The 14,050-nt window shown below is 39.8% G+C and overlaps 1 protein-coding gene across 4 annotated transcripts in view; it reads right to left on the minus strand.

Annotated features, from left to right (window-relative positions):
• Positions 1–4,185: 4,185 nt before the first annotated feature.
• The window catches only part of MAK (male germ cell associated kinase), a 46,042-nt gene continuing 36,177 nt past the window's right edge, over positions 4,186–14,050 (minus strand). The window contains exons 12-15 of one of the 4 annotated variants that reach the window (XR_013336544.1): positions 9,642–9,761; positions 8,275–8,304; positions 5,514–5,882; positions 4,186–4,291 (exon numbers count right to left, since the gene is read on the minus strand). Coding sequence is in view for 3 of the 4 variants with exons in the window: in XM_077770095.1 (XP_077626221.1) it covers positions 5,728–5,882; positions 8,275–8,304; positions 9,642–9,761 (305 nt within the window). In the remaining variant the exon portion in view is untranslated. Of the gene's footprint in view, positions 4,292–5,471; positions 5,883–8,274; positions 8,354–9,641; positions 9,762–14,050 lie in introns of those variants that run through there. The other 3 variants (XM_077770095.1, XM_077770096.1, XM_077770097.1) reach the window with 3 other exon arrangements.

Consider the following 14,050-nt stretch of genomic DNA (forward strand, 5'->3'; position numbering starts at 1 on the left):
GTATTCTGCATTTTGGGGATGAAACATTGTGTATATTATCTAATAAATCTGTCTGGTTTGCTGTGTCGTTTAAGGCCAGTGTTTCTTTACTGATTTTTTTGTCTCAATAATCTGCCCATTAATGTAAGTGGGGTATTAAAGTCTCCTGTTATTACTGTATTATTGTCAATTCCCTCTTTATGTCTGTTAATATTTCTTTTATAAATTTAGGTACTCCTGTGTTGGGTATGCAGATATTTGCAAATGCTTTATCTTCTTGAATTGACCCTTTTAGCATTTTGTAATGTCTGTGTCTTTTGTTGCAGTCTTTGTTTTATTTATTTATTTATTTATTTATTTATTTATTTATTTATTTTTACAAATAGTTTATTGCCAAGTTGGTTTCCATATAACACCCAGTGCTCATCCCCACAATGCAGTCTTTGTCTTAGAAGTCATTTTTTTTTTAATGCTTATTTATTTTGAGAGAGAGAGCACACTTGCACACACAAGCTGGGGCGGGGCGGGGCAGGGAAGGAGGGTCAGAGAGGAAGGGAGAGAGAGAATCCTAACCAGGCTCCATGCCATTAGCGCAGAGCCTAACACGGGGCTCATTCAATCTCACAATCCATGAGATCATGACCTGAGCTGAAATCAAGAGTTGGACACTTGACTGAGCCACCCAGAAGCCCCTAGAAGTCACTTTTGTCTGATGAATATTGCTACTCTAGCTTTTTGTTTCCATTTGCATGGAAGATCTTTTCCATCTCTTCACTTTCAGTCTGTGTGTGTCTTTAGATCTGAAATGAGTCTCTTGTAGGCAGCATATAGATGGGTCTTGTTTTTTTTATCCATTCAGCCACTATGTCTTTTGATTAGAGCATTTAGGCCATTTACATTTAAAGAAATTATTGATAGATGTGGACTTATTGCCATTTTGTTCATTGTTTTCTGGTTGTGAATGTAGTTTTTTAAACGTCTTCATATTTTAGAGGTATATTTATTTAGTTCTTTGTATTTCTATTAAGATTATTGTAGGATATTGTATAGTTATGGCGAATGGTAACTCTTTAAAATTAGGTAGCAATCTGAACAAAATGAATTGACAGTACTATAAATGCTTCTGTTGATTCACTCAAATATTACCTGCCTTAGGTTTTTATTAGCTACCATTTATCTTGTCCTATGGCTCTATGTTAAAATTAAAAATAATATGAGGCACTTAGGTGGCTCAGTCAGTTAAGCATCCAACTTTGGCTCAGGTCATGATCTCACAGTTGGTGAGTTCGAGCCCTGTGTCAGGCTCTGTGCTGACAGCTCAGAACCTGGAGCCTGCTTTGGATTCTGTGTCTTCCTTGTTCTCTGCCCTTCCCTCACTTGCACTCTGTCTCTCTCTCTCTCTCAAAAAAGATAAAAATTTTAAAAATTTAGGAGTGCCTGGGGGCCTCAGTTGGTTGGCCATCTGACTTCGGCTCAGGTCGTGGTCTTGCAGTTGGTGGGTTCAAGCCCCGTCTCAGGCTCTGTGCAGACAGCTCAGAGCCTGGAGCCTGCTTTGGCTGTGTCTTCCTCTCTCTGCCCCTACCCTGCTCATGCTATGTCTCTCTCTCTCTCTCAAAAATAAACAAACATTAAAAAAATTTTTTTTAATTTTAAATAAAGTTAGAAATACAAATATATTTGATATTACTGACAAGATCAACATTGTTCTAGAGACATTAGATAAAGCAACAAAACTGAGAAATAAATGGGGTCTAAATTAACAGTGGAAAAAGAAAGAAATTAAACATTTTCAACGGTTAATATATGTCTATCTAGAAAACCCAAGACAATTAAAAACATAATAAATTAATGGACAAGTTCTATAAAGCAGCAAGAAAGAAGATAAACACTAGAATCCAATAGCTTTCTATTATCAGTTATACTCTGTTCTCTCCCATACCATTGATAATACTCAAGTCTAAGCCTCACTATCTTTTTTAAAAAAATTTTTTAACATTTATTCATTTTTGAGAGAGAGAGCATGCACAAGTGACGGGGGGGAGGCACAGAGAAAGAGGGAGACACAGAATCTGAAGCAGGCTCCAACCTCTGAGCTGTCAGCACAGAGACTGATGCGGGACTCGAACCCATGAATGGGGAGATCATGACCTGAGCCAAAGTTGGACACTTAACCAACTGAGCCAACCAGGCGCCCCTAAGCCTCACTATCTTTTAATCTTCAAGTAGAACTTGTTTTCATGAATTGGCCCAACAATTATTTCTCTACCTGAGAGGCAGAGGCATATTTCAAGTATATTTAGATTCCTAGACTTAGAACCATTCAGTTCTCTCTCAACATTTAGATTTTTTCTTTAGTCTCACTAGCATCCTGTTCTTTTTCTTAACACCCATCATAATTTGTGAATATACAGTTTTAGCATGTTTATTTAATGTGGTCAGGAAAAATGACTCTTTTGTCACTACCATATATGCAACACTTAGTACATAGTAGCCACTTAGTAAATATTTGCTGAAAATATAGACTGATCCAATCTACTTTTTAAAAATAGACTTGTTTTTTTGGGGACCATTTTGAGAAGATACTACAGAGTTCCCACATACCCCCCCATCCAGTTTTCCCTGTTATTAATATGTTAGCATGATACATTTGTTACAATTAATGAGTCAGTGTTGGTACCTTAGTTAAAGTCCATATTTTGTTCAAATTTTCAAAGTTTTTAAACTAATATTGCTTGTCTATTATAGAATCTCACCTAGGACCCCATGTTACATTTAGTTATTGTGTCTTCTTATGCTCCTCTGGGCTATGATTTTTTCAGATTTGCCTTGTTTTGATGACTCTGCTAGTTTTGATGAAGTGTTTTATAGAATGCTCTTCTGTCAGAATTTGTCTGCTGTTTTTCTTATGGTTAGACTGGAGTTCTAAAATTTTAGGAGGAAGGCCACAGAGGTCAAGTGTCTTTTTCAATCCTAAGGTCACATAATATGAATGTATTATTGTTGACTTTGACCTTGATTATCTAGCTTGAGGTAGTGTTCGGTCAGGCTTTTCCACTGTGAAATTATTTCTTTTTTCCCCTGTGTCCCTACTGTACTCTTTGAGAGGAAGTCACTGTACACACTCTGTACATAAGGACTGGGGAGTTGTATGCTGCCTCCTTAAGGGCAGAGTATCTACACAAATTATTTGAGATTCTGTACAGGAGATTTGTCTCTTCTCTCCTACTTAATTATTCATTTATTTATATCAGTATGGACTCAAGGATATGTATTTCCCACTTTGGGAATACAACATTTATTAATTTTCTTTCTCAAATTGTTGCAGTTTTGGCCACTGGGCGCTCTTCCATTTGACTCTTATGTCTCTTTGACACAGCCCATCAGCATAGGCTTTTTTTGCTTGATTGCCTTTGCTTTTATTTTTTTATAACTTCGCTCCTTTCTAGCAGTGTAAGATTCTCCAGTGTCATCTGTTTCATGCTCAGCACTAGAATCAGCCATTTCTCCGGAAAGCCCTTGTTCCTTTTACTGGACAATGGAATTAGAAATCAAGATCAGGATGCTAGAGATGCTTATTGCCCCTGGGCTGAAATATTTTATTTGGTTATATTGTAATTATATCTTTAATCCTTTTTTTATTTTAAACTTGTTATTTTTTTCTAATTTCTTAAGTTAAACGCTCAAATTCAGCATATCTTCACTGCTCCTAGCTTTTTTTTTTATTTCCATAAATGGATCAATTGTATACTTTTTTCTCTGAGACCTGTTTTGGCTGAATTTTGCAAGTTTTAATACAGAGGCATATTGTTCGTTTCTAAAGAGTGTTTTTATTTTTCCTTTTTGAATCATTGTTTAGAACGATATTTTTAACATATTTTTAAGTGGACAAAATTTGGGGGCGTATACCCTTTTATTATTGTGATAGTCTAGTTTTGTTAAAATGTGGGGGAAAATGTGGCTTATGTATTTCCTTTATTTGGGAGATTGTAATTTTCTTTGTGATGTAATATAAGGTCAACTTTTTATGAATGCTATATATATTTGTGAAGTACATGAATTTTTTCCTTATTGGTTGAAGCTCTATCAGATAAATTTTGTTTTTTGCATTATCCAAATATTCATTTACTTACTTTGGCTTCTAGATCAGTTGAGAAATAAGCCTCTTACTCTGATTTGTTTGTTTGTTTGAGAGAGAGCATACCCATGAGAGAGAGCATGCGTGAGTCGGGGAGGGGTAGAGGGAGAGCGAGAGCTAGAAACTTAAGCAGGTTCCATGTCCAGCGCAAGCCCAGTGCAGGACTGATCTCACAACCTGTTTAAAAGTATAAGGACAACACACCAGTTAACCATATTAATTTTAATATCTGTCAAGAAGTGTAAGAGCTTCCAGCAACACAAAATAATTTTTTAGCTTTGAGACATTAATTAAAACTGTACAAATATATATAGCCATTACCATCAACATAAATTACTCTTCAGATTTTAACATTTTTCAGCGAGGTGAGCTGAATCTTCTATACAAAAATACCATATTACTATTATTTTATGATATCTTTGGAAAATGTCCACAAGATGATGCCAGTTACATTAGCATTTGTTACAAAGTCATAAAATACATTAAAATAGCAGTTGATAACAGTATTATTCTTTAAAAAAAATATACAGTATTAATGTTCAGTCTGTAAAATGGCAAATTTAAATATAGTCCCAAGTTCAAGATGTCTATTTTAAGTACCAGTTTAGAAACAGAACTAAGAAAAAAAAAATTTATACTAAGTGAATCACTGCTATAGTAACTGAATTACATTTGCTCTTCAGAGTAAATGTCAAGGTCAGAGCCAGGTCAGTGATCTGCAGCGCAGCAAGAGTTTGCTTTGGGGGACAAACTGGCACACCTCATCTGTGTCTGGTAGGAACATGGAAACAAGATACTTTGAAAGTCTGATGAACAAACATCACAGTTTCAAGGACTCTCTTAATGATGTGAAGATGAGAACCTTGACTTGGTTGATCTGGGAGTCATCAAGCCATTGAGTTTGATAGTCACCATGAATTCACAGGAGCTGTGTTGGTCAAAATTAAACAGCAGACTCTTTTCTCCACTAAAATCAGGTGTCATAATTTTGAAATCTTTATGTTAAAGTTAAATTTATTCCTAAGAAAGACACCCTGCTCAAGATTGGAATTACCATTGCTTCCATAATTCAAAGTAGAAAAACAGATGATAAAGGAACATCGTCTGCCATTGCCAAACTGGTTAAGGTAGAGCCTTAGCCCAATAGAGCTGTAACTGACAGACCACAGAGGTTTGCTATTTACAAAAAAAAAAAAAAAAAAAAAAAAAAACCCCCTNGAGGCCAATCAAAATATTAGTTAATTTAGGCAAATGACAGATGAAACCAAAAACATTCTAAACACTTACTTATGGAAGCCTTTTTAAAAATGTGTCTTACCATACTTAGTAACTAGTAATTTGTAGATCAAATACTTGATACTTTGGCAAATAGTTTATTCAATACTTTATAAAGTCCTACCCGTATATCAGCACTGTGGGCAACTGATGCTAAGAAATTGGATTTCATTTCTAGGAGAGAAATAAAATAGGAGATGATTTTTGCTCTTCAGAGTACCCACTGCTGCATATTTCTTCCAGAACTCTGTAGAAATAGACATCTGTAGACATTTCCCAGGGTCAGGGGACGTGCAGGGACTCTATGGAGCAATGCGGTGGGACTTGGCACCCGACTCCTACCGGTGGCCGCCATACTTGGCCACCCAGTCTGTCCTCCCGTGCACTGAGGGAACAGGCTGCGGGCGGTTCACAATATTGAGATTCTTGGCCGTAGCATTGTAAGTAGGTCCTGAAAACTGCCCCCGACTGGGTTTTGTGTTCCAGGTATATTCTGGAAGAAATCAGAATTGGAAGTTACAACTTTATTCATTTGATTCTCAAATTTAAAATAAGGCAATCTAAATCTTTTCATTCCATGGGGAAGTTCTGAATTTATTTTTAAAAGATTAGTTCAGTGGTCCCTAAGGTGTTTTTTCCTTTTAATAGTAAAACTCAAAATTCTAGTGTAGTGTTAGGTTGATACAGAATTCTCAGTAGCTAAGAGCCAGTATTTCTGGTTTACAGTTCTGATACTCTTGCTGCTGATTTTTTGGGTTCTCTCCGATGCCTATCACATTTGGGAAGGCAACGTCAATTAGGATGACCAAGAAAATTCTTGGTTCCTGTTGAGCAGGCAATACCCACAGTGTGAGTGACTTTGTAAAATCACACAGTGTTTACATATGAATAATATTCAAGCATAATACCTACTGGAGAAACGTCATTTGTACTTGTTAACCCTATAAAGTTCTGCCTTTGTGGAGCTACATAGATGGGATCCCATAGTAGATTTCTTTTAAACATGAAAATGTGGTTTTTGGAAGCCAGAAACTTCACTTTTTTAATTGGGAAAATGAAGAGCAATAACAATTCCTTTAAAAGGTGAGCTGGTCCTAAGATCCCGAACCGTTCGTCATAAGGTTTGCTTTATTCATAACTTTGGCTGATTAGATATTTGTGAAATTTTAATTTGTTAAGTATTTGTTATGGAACAGTTTACAAGCTAAAATTGCTTAAACGTCAAATGACAAAACAGTAAATCATTTTACAGAGAACTTTAATCTCTTCTCCAGTCCTTCCCTCACTCACCCTCACTTCACATTTACAGCTGAGTGTCCCAGGTGCCCTGTCTGAAGAGGGGTGTTTGATCCTTCAATTTGGGATTTAAGTATCATTTCACACTGTGTGCTGGCTGTTACTCTTGGATTAAACCAAGTGTCAATTTTGAGACAAGTCTGACCATTTTGTACACCTAACACGAACCATACCGTATTCACTCACGTGGTTTCCCTGTTTTGTTTTGTTTTTCCCTAAACTTTCTCTGTGAAACCAGGAGTTGAGGGGAAATTATGGGAGCACATGGGCCCAGGGTGCTGCCAACCTCAGCATGATGGGAACAAAGCATTAAGTGAGGAACTGCCCTGGGGAGAGTCACCCTGTCCGGTCATCCTACACTTACCAGGTTTAAAGTTCTCCAGGCTCAAACCAATAAAAAGCTACCTAACAAGGTGGGGACGAAGTGTTCAGAAGAGCCAGTTAGCCCTGAACCGTGAAGGAAGGACTGGTTAAACAGTTAACCAAGTTTTCCGGGAGCAGCCCCTTTGTTCTAACCCAGGGGAGTGCAGACACACACCAGTCTGTGAGGGCTGCAGATCTGAGGGAGGGGGTGAGGGAGGGAGTGGAGCAAGGGAGAGAGAGAGAGAGAGAGGGAGAGAGAGAGAGAGTCCCCTGGGGGGTGATGGGGGAGGGGATGCAGTCTTCAGCTAACAGCTGGGTGAGGCTCTTGGGTTGCAAAATGAGGGATTTGGGGAGTGATAGTGGACTGTTTCCCAGCTCATGACCTAGCCGTGTCAAGTCCTGAAGGCATTTGAGGGAAACCATGTCCAGGAAAACATTTCTAAAACTTTGAAGAGGGAGTCATTCTGCCAAGGAGGCTGTAGTGTGGACACTTAGGATTCCTTTCTGAAAAATCATAATTTTAGGTCTCAGGCACCCTTGGTGAAGAACTCAGTAGCTGACAGAGAGGCCGAGATCTCGTGGCAAGGCAAGAAATGCTCTTGTGTCTTAGCTGGACCTTGCCCCGCACCTCCTTAGTGGGGCAGTCAGCCCTCTGACCCTTGCTGTGCATTTATGTTAAAAACAGCACGTGTCCTATGAAGAGCATTTAACTTCTTGCAGAAAATATTTGCTAAAGGAAAGATGTTTGCCCGTAATCAGTGCCACGATTATGTACCCTTCAGCAAGAAATAAAACCTCTGTAAAATGGAGACCATAATAATAGTACCTTCTGGAATAGAGTTAATGAATGTAGCACTCTTAAAACAGGACCCTCCCTGCCCTTGCAAAGGAAGAAGTCACTCCTCAAGGTCTTTGTTGTTACCACACAGCAGGGAGGCAGGGAGGAGGGGTGGGGAAGTTCAGGATGAGAGGTTACATGGGCAAGCTGGAAGAAATTAATGCGATGTTTCTTCTCTAACGGGGTGAGGCTGAGGAAGAGCAGAAAGAAAGGCTTTGCGAGAAGGGCAGATAGTTGAGTAAATACGGTAATGACCTGGTTTTATTCTCTTGTGGGAAACTCACACCAGTGGGAGCACTGGATGACACATCTCTTACAGAACAGTGTTTTCCTAAGGATTTGCATTGACCACTTGACAGTGATTAATATTTACTTCTTTTTTTTTTACCTTTCCTCCTGTCACCATCTGTAGGAACATCTGATGAGCAGAGGAAATGAAGAGATGAAAAGTTATGAGAAAGCATTTCCTTAAAAAAAAAAATAAAAACAGGAACATGCACGCTAATCTGACATATAATACTTAATACACAAAGGCCTTCAACATATTATAAAAATTGTTTCTTTAAAATGCCCACTCTTTCATTTTGTAAGAGCAGATACTTAGATAACAAAACAATGTGAAACATTACGATTTTCTGCTCATCCTTTAAAAACTGCTATGAAGCCATGGCTGCTGACTCACTGTCAGGCTGGCTTAAAATACCCGAGGCTTAAAAAAAAAAATCACTTGCTGTAGATAAAGTGTTTACTTACATATTTCGTTTCAGCAGAGATAATGAAGCCATGCTTTTCACAGATAAGGTAACTAAGTACTGTTGAAGCAATTCTGCTGTGGTTCAAAATCATAAATTACAGAAGTCCAGTGCTTCTCACAGCTTTCGCTCCAACAGTGTGAACCTTAGAGGTTGAACTTCAGAGAACCTTAGAGTGTGAACTCTAATCAGGAGTTCGAAGTTCAGAGTGGATTGATACAACTGCCTGTCATACCAAACTTCTGATTGTCTGCCTTGATGTTTATTTTAAGTGCCTTCACGAGGACCTCTATTTTAGTGTGGTTTTGAGGACCTTCACAGTCAGGCAAGTACAAGTTCAAGTACAGAATCACCACCCCGAATGTGGCTGTGGTGCCATGCGGCTTCAGGGCCGGCACCCGACTGGGTCATAACTGGAGGGCGGAGAAGCAAGCAGACCGGCCACCATCTGCCCCAGGGGCAGAGCAGGAGCCCGGGTGGGAGAGTTCTGCCACGGCTCACTTATGCACTCGGCAGAGGAACCACCGTGGAGGGGTCCACGAACAGCATCTCCGTATTTATGAAGCCCCCACTTTGTGCCAGGTACTGGGTGCGCAGCTCTGAAAAATGCACCTTCTTTACATCCCGTTGGGTCGCACAGCATGTTCTCTGCAATTCCACAAACTGGTTCCTCTCGCAGCTCCGCCATGTAGGAGCTGCGTGACCCTCGGTAAATTACCTCCTGTCAGGTACCTCATCCGTGAAAGGTCTGCCTCACCCAGTCTTGTGAAGATTCAGTAGCATAATCCGTGTGCCTGGCAGAGAGTCACCACTTCATTAAAGGCAGCTCTTACAACAGACTCTCAAACCACATCTTCAGAAGAAGGGTCATTTTGCCAAAAATAATTAGAATTGCGTTAAAAAGGTGAGGCTGATTTACAAGTCTCCGCGTGGGCAAAGTGTATAAACTTAGAAGAAGCTCCTTTCTGATCAGAAATCTTAAAAACTCTAAAGCTGTTCTTACCTGAAGGGGTTGCACCGAGGGGTGCTAAGTGTATCCTCTGGCCAGCGGACCCCACTTCTTTTTTGAGAAAGGAAGGGATATATCCTGACTGATTGTAAGTAGCATAACTTCCAAGATTTCCTAGTGACGTATCATAAAGTTTCATGGTCAGAAGGTGAACATTTTAAAGCACCCGAGAGTATCTTGAATACGAACCACCATCCCTGATAATTCTAGATTCTATTTCAAGCACTGCACTATGGCTTTATAGACCATCTTATTCAGTCCATATAACAACCCTTTTAGATGTATATTTTATCCACACCTCGTGGCCCTTAGAACTTGCCTACATTATCATGGTAAGGGACCAGGTTAGCACATGAACCCAAGGCTGTTTGCCCTGAATATACCAAGTGTTTTTATGACTCTCTTAACCTGAGACGATGTTTCCTGCCAGGAAGCCCCCACCCCTGCAGTGCTCTCTGCTCATCTTCCTTCTGTAAAATCACTATCATGACTGCATCTACTCCACCTACTCATAGGGTTGTTGTAGGGATTGAATGAGATGTATGCAAAGCACTTAGCATAGAATCTGGTTTTCAGAAAACGTCAGCTGTCATCGTCCTCATCCTCATTGCTATTAGTGAACGATCAAACTGGGGCAGTAGAGTGATGGGCCGAAGGGGGAGAATCTAGAGGCAGAAGACAGGTCGACATTGCTGTAGCTGAAATGAGCGAGTACGAGAGTCTGAACTCCAGGAGTCAAAGAGGCAATGGAGAAGAGAACGGAAGGGGTGTCTGGGGGCGGGGGGGGGGGGGGGGGGAACNAACAACAGCAATACAGGAGGGTCAGGTTTGTTAGAAAGACATGGTGGCCAAGGGATATTCGGGTTGTAGTATCAAGCTGGCCTGGAGATTTGGACTTACCGAGTATGGCAGTTACGGGCCATGGGCTTGGAGGAGCCAGCACAGAGGGACGGTGGGTGTGCGAAGACCCAGAATGGAATCCCAGGGAACACCAGCATGAAGGGAGAGGACAGAAAAGGAGCCCGCGGAGGAGAGGGAATAGGGAGGGTAGGTGTTGGGAGGAGCGGGGTCTGAATAGCCGAGAGGGCACAGTGTGCGGAGGGAAGGCAGGCGGAGGAGGCTGAGGTCTGGTGGGATTTGCACTGGCCACTAGGATGATGTCAGCACCTGGCAGGAGCTTCAGTGGCCTGAAGCCATCTGAGGACAAATTACAGTGAGCTGAAGAGCAAAGTGGAAATAAGAGGAAGAAATGGATGTAATTCCTCCTTCAGGGGCCTCGCTGTGCAGGAAAGGGGACAAGTTTGTCAGCTGGGGGTGAAGCGGGGCTCTGGCCCTGGTGGTGGTTTCAAGAACTGCTTGCTTGGCAGCGACGGCTGAAGCATTTTTTCACAGTGTTATTTGTCCACAAGTGTGGACTCTGAACTTTTTGTCCCTGAGTCTGCCACAGCGCTCCACACAGTAGGCTCCCAATAAGTATCTGCTCTTGAACTAACAAATGTTAAACAGCAGCACCGTCACTGAAATGGGATTTTACACAGCGAGTGCGTTATCTGCTTACACAGTTGTGTGCGCCTTCGAAATCCCCAGGCAGCCCTCTACTGTGAAAGACTTTTGAAAGAAAGTTCAGTAGAGCTTCACAACATCGCCCCTGGTCTCCTCCTCCTCACCAGAGCAGACACTTATTAAATGCTTTACTGTGACAAAAATCCTAGGTATGGCTATATAATAATATGTTGATAAATGTTATTTCCTCCATTTTGGAGATGGGGAAACCGACGCAGGGAACCTAAGTAACTTGTCCACAATCACAAGGCCCACTGAGCGACAGTATGGGGATATATTAGACTCTAAAAGTCATGTGCTGAATACTTAACAGGCTGCGTCTTCCTATTACAGGAAGAAGTTGCTAGGGAAAGATGCACAGAAAATGAACTCTTCTTAAATTATTCTGGCTAGTTCGTTTTGCAGCACCTGGTGAGCTGCAGAGTTTTAGGCTGGAGCCAGTAGTTAGGACTGTTGAATCAGCGACCTGGAACCTCTAGGAAATCTACTGTCTCTATTAACCTGGTTAGCTCTTAATTTTAAATGATTGTTGACGCTTAAAAATGAGTTTCAGAATGTAACAGAATTTTTGCAGGAATACCGATTACGAAATTGGGAAATCTTTTAATTCTTTTCAGTAGATATGCTTCAGTTATTTAAATTGTCATAATTAATTTAAGAAGACAGGCATAAAACTTTCTGAGAGCACGTTAGTCTTAGAATCCCAACTACTGAAGAAAGGAGTTCCTGATGCTGCAGAATGCTTCTCTTTCTCCTGGTCCTGGTCTGACTTCTAAAAGCAGGTGACCTTGGCCTTCATAGTGGCCTTGTATGACACGATTCAGGGCAAATGTGGAAAAGAACACTGGACAAGATATTCAAAGAACAAGTTGTGCTCATCTAGAATGCCCAGAAATTACCTTGTGGGTCCTCTAATTTTTCAGGAAAACTTTCATTGCATGATAGTTTTTCAATTGGTTTAATTATGCTTTCCTCTGAAGAGAAGGCAGGTAGAAAGAAAGAATGAATAAGAAGAATATTTTAGGAAAAGCAGAGGGAAAGAAAAAAGGATTGATTAGATGATGAATGAAAAGATCAGGAAGCACCCTTAACATGAGAAAGTCTTCTCAGGTGTGGTCATAGCTTTCATTTGATGCTAGCCAGTTACAGATTCCCCCGAGACCCGAAGTTGTATTTAACCATAACTCATTTGTATTTAACTAGTCGGTTCAGTGGATATTATTTTAAAATACTGGCAAAAAGGAGTAAACTACAGTGCTGCAGTGTTTGACACTTAAAATGTCCACAGTGTTAATGTCACATCAGAATATTCCAGTAGACTGCTATAGTGACCCTCAGGTGTTTTGGGTGTCTAATACCAAAACACTATCTTTTTTTTTTTTTTAAAAAAGCTCTTTACTTCTTCACACATTTTAAACTGATATGTAAGATTATTCAGCATAAGTTTTATTAGTTTATAAGTTCCAAAAGTTGTCCTTTGTGGCATACTATAATTATAGACATTTAAAATTAAAACTAAAAGACAGTTTTAAAAATCTCTCCTTTAGCTATATCTCTCCTTTAACTATAACCAGTGGAATCTAAGTACCATGGAGATTTAAAGAAAAAATGTTTTAAATGTTTATTTTCAAGAGAAAGAGACAGAATGCAAGTGGGGGAGGGGCAGAGAGAGAGGGAGACACAGAATCCTAAGCAGGCTCCAGGCTCTGAGCTGTCAGCACAGAGCCCAGTGTAGGGCTTGAACTCATGAATGGTGAGATCATGACCTGAGCCCAAGTCAGAGGCTTAATCGACTGAACCACCCAGGCGCCCCAATACCATGGTGATTTTATGCCTACCAGTATTCCTTTTTAACAGTTGGAAATTTCAATTTAATTTCATTTCTCTCTCAAATTTTATTTTCATTCATGTCAAAGCCCAAATTTTATCCAAATATTATTTTAGGTTAAAAAAAACAAATATAGTTTTAGGCTTAAAAGTCTTTAAATTGATCACTCAAATGTATGTATAAATAGGGGCATCTGGGTGGCTCAGTCGGTTAAGCATCTGACTTCAGCTTGGGTCATGATTTCACCACCTCTGAGTTCAAGCCCCATGTTGGGCTCTGTGCTGACAGCTCAGAGCCTGGAGCCTGCTTTGGATTGTGTCTCCCTCTCTCTCTGCCCTTCCCCTGCTCATGCTCTGTTTCTCTCTCTCTCAAAAATAAACAAACATTAAACATATTTTTTAAAAAAGTATAAATTGAAATCTTTCAAAAGTTTCTTATAACCATAAGTATGTTAAAATACTTTTTTTCTGGATTAGGTTAGTTATAATTATGACAATTCATTGCTTATAGTTAATCAAAAAAGCTGAATAGTATAAATTTTGATTGCTAAACATTAAAAGGCATTATTTGGGGAGAAATTCATCTCAGTGAGAAAGATGGCAGCTTATTCAAGCTGTCCATGTGTCCACAAATGAATATTGCTTATTGCTAAAATCAGGTTTCAGGGCCAACTCCATTCCTTTTTTCTTGTTCCTTTTTGGAAATGTAAGTACTGAGAAACCTTGTTTAATGTAAAACAGATAGTTGGGAATGAAAGGTTTTTTTTATTACAGCTTTGTCACACCAGTCTGAATCCTATTCAGAGTTCTAGACCAAAAGTTATATCGTGACTTTAAAAATGAACTTTAATTTTCTGTCAGCTAATAATTCAATTGGGCTCTTCAATGTCGTGAAGGTTAAGAACTGGAAACCACTTGACTTCAACAGGACCTGTTCCCCCATTATCACCGCTACTCGCTTTCTCAACATTGATCCCAACTTTATGAAACGGTCTCTTGGATTGGCACTCCAG

Source organism: Crocuta crocuta, unplaced genomic scaffold (assembly GCF_008692635.1).
Source record: "Crocuta crocuta isolate KB4526 unplaced genomic scaffold, BGI_CrCroc_1.0 scaffold24, whole genome shotgun sequence".
NCBI classification, from domain to species: Eukaryota; Metazoa; Chordata; class Mammalia; order Carnivora; family Hyaenidae; genus Crocuta; species Crocuta crocuta.